Source organism: Glossina fuscipes, unplaced genomic scaffold (genome assembly GCF_014805625.2).
Source record: "Glossina fuscipes isolate IAEA_lab_2018 unplaced genomic scaffold, Yale_Gfus_2 61518, whole genome shotgun sequence".
Taxonomy (NCBI): domain Eukaryota; kingdom Metazoa; phylum Arthropoda; class Insecta; order Diptera; family Glossinidae; genus Glossina; species Glossina fuscipes.
Genome location: NW_024003730.1, coordinates 2,388 through 4,969, shown reverse-complemented (window position 1 = coordinate 4,969; position 2,582 = coordinate 2,388). Strand labels below are relative to the sequence as shown.

The window sequence follows — 2,582 nt, the reverse complement described above, 5'->3', positions numbered from 1 at the left end:
TCAGGTATAGAGCATACATCGGTTATATTCGTATATTGTTAAACGAAGCAGCTGTGTTTGCGAGTGTTTCGTTTGAGAAAAAGTATAAATATAGCGTTTATGTCATACAAATCTCAATAATCGTGCGCGTGTGCTCAGTGAAGTGTGGTGAAAAAAAAACAAGAGTGAAAAAAATAAATAAACATGTCTGGTCGTGGTAAAGGTGGCAAAGCTAAAGGCAAGGCAAAATCGCGCTCAAATCGTGCTGGTTTACAATTCCCTGTCGGTCGTATTCATCGTTTATTGAGAAAAGGCAATTATGCTGAACGAGTTGGTGCGGGTGCTCCCGTTTATTTGGCAGCAGTTATGGAATATTTAGCAGCTGAAGTTTTAGAATTAGCTGGAAATGCTGCTCGTGATAATAAGAAGACTAGAATTATTCCACGTCATTTGCAATTGGCCATCCGTAATGATGAAGAATTAAATAAACTTCTATCCGGTGTAACAATTGCTCAAGGTGGCGTGCTACCAAATATTCAGGCAGTGCTCTTGCCTAAGAAGACTGAGAAGAAGGCCTAAATAAATAATATAGACATCATAAAATGAAGCAATCCGTCCTTTTCAGGACGACGAAACATTTTTAAAAATGAGATATATATACATGTGTTTTTTTCATATTTTCCATATATAAATATATTCTTCGTCTTTCAAAAGAAAATGTCACAAAATTGCGTAAAGTCCTGTTCTTCTTTTCAACTGCTTTTTATTATTATTTCTGTTTTCCTTATTTTTATTAAAAGCGAAAATATTGAAAAATTTTATTTTTTTCTAACAAACAAGTTGGTATAATAAAAAAAAATATATATTTATGTAAAAACATATCTCCTTTTTATTATATTTGTGGTCCTGAAAAGGACCGATTGTTTTTTTTTTTTTCATATTCTCATTTTCTGTTCAAGCAATTTCTTGCAATTTAACCGCCAAAACCATATAAAGTGCGGCCTTGTCTCTTCAAAGCATAAACGACATCCATTGCTGTAACTGTTTTTCGCTTAGCATGTTCAGTATATGTGACAGCATCACGAATAACATTTTCTAAGAAAACCTTCAAAACACCACGGGTTTCTTCATAAATCAAGCCTGAGATACGTTTCACACCGCCACGACGAGCCAAACGTCTGATAGCCGGTTTTGTTATACCTTGAATATTATCACGCAACACTTTACGATGACGTTTAGCACCACCTTTTCCTAAGCCTTTACCACCTTTACCACGTCCAGTCATTTTTTCGTATTTTTCACTTTTCACTTATTCACACAAAGCACTTTAGAAACACTGATGCCGTTTGCCTCAAACACACCAGTATTTATACAAATTTCAACGCAACTCAACACAAAACAAACGTAATGCATACACACATGCACCCATGCATAGTATAAAAGCACTTCGTTAACACGACATTCGACGCACGAAGACATGATGTGTTGTTTATTATTATGTATAACAACAGTAGTTGTAGTAGTAGTAGTAGTTTTACTGTAAATTTTTCTATATAAGCATGGCATAACCCCATATAAAGTTAATAGTGAAGTGATCAGTGCTAAGTGTTTGGTGTTCAGTGTTCAGTGTTCAGTGCTCTAAATATCTTGTTTGTGAAAATTGAATTGGTTCCAGCTGTAAAAGAAGAAGAAGAAAATAAAAAAGAATGGCTCGTACAAAGCAAACTGCTCGTAAATCAACTGGCGGTAAAGCACCACGTAAACAGCTGGCTACAAAAGCTGCTCGAAAAAGCGCTCCAGCTACTGGTGGTGTTAAGAAGCCTCATCGGTATCGTCCTGGTACAGTTGCTTTGCGTGAAATACGTCGCTATCAAAAAAGTACCGAATTATTAATACGCAAATTGCCATTTCAACGTTTGGTGCGCGAAATCGCTCAAGATTTTAAAACAGATTTGCGTTTCCAAAGCTCTGCTGTTATGGCCTTGCAGGAAGCTAGTGAAGCGTACTTAGTCGGCTTGTTTGAAGACACAAATTTATGCGCTATTCATGCTAAACGAGTTACAATTATGCCTAAAGACATTCAACTGGCTCGACGCATTCGTGGAGAACGTGCATAAATTATGCAAGTTAGGCAAAATAATGCATTTTATGAAACAATCGGTCCTTTTCAGGACCACAATATTTTTAATAAAAAAGATATAAAATATTTGTCTGAATTTACTTTATATATTTTTTTAATTAAATAAATTTAAAGAAGCGGTATATTGAGAAAGATGGCCTTTTTTTTTATTTTCTACTTTTATAAGCCTTATGTATTATACACATATGTTGTTTGTGTGAGCGTTTTAGGACAATTTTTTCATTTTAACTATTAAATAAACGTAGCCGGTGCATTTAATATATCTTTCGATATGTATACACGTACACACACTTATTATGTATACTACGTACATATGAGTATGCCTATGTATATATTAACTTGCATATATAATATATACATTATATATTATTTTATTCGTATAAAAGCAATTATTAACAATTGTTAAATAATAAACGATAATAATTGTATTTTTTTTTTATGTAAATATGAAAATTATATAAAA

At 33.6% G+C, this 2,582-nt stretch overlaps 3 protein-coding genes across 3 annotated transcripts; 2 read left to right on the top strand and 1 right to left on the bottom strand.

Annotated features, from left to right (window-relative positions):
- The first annotated feature begins 141 nt into the window (after window positions 1-141).
- LOC119643680 (histone H2A) lies at window positions 142-603 on the top strand. Its single transcript, XM_038043076.1, has one exon. It carries the CDS (start codon window positions 184-186, stop codon window positions 556-558), a length of 375 nt encoding a protein of 124 aa, XP_037899004.1. The 5' UTR covers window positions 142-183; the 3' UTR covers window positions 559-603.
- A 299-nt stretch (window positions 604-902) lies between these two features.
- On the bottom strand, window positions 903-1,335 carry LOC119643678 (histone H4). The gene has a single exon (XM_038043073.1). It carries the CDS (start codon window positions 1,262-1,264, stop codon window positions 953-955), a length of 312 nt encoding a protein of 103 aa, XP_037899001.1. The 5' UTR covers window positions 1,265-1,335; the 3' UTR covers window positions 903-952.
- Window positions 1,336-1,554: 219 nt separating this feature from the next.
- On the top strand, window positions 1,555-2,152 carry LOC119643677 (histone H3). The gene has a single exon (XM_038043072.1). It carries the CDS (start codon window positions 1,686-1,688, stop codon window positions 2,094-2,096), a length of 411 nt encoding a protein of 136 aa, XP_037899000.1. The 5' UTR covers window positions 1,555-1,685; the 3' UTR covers window positions 2,097-2,152.
- Window positions 2,153-2,582: the final 430 nt, after the last annotated feature.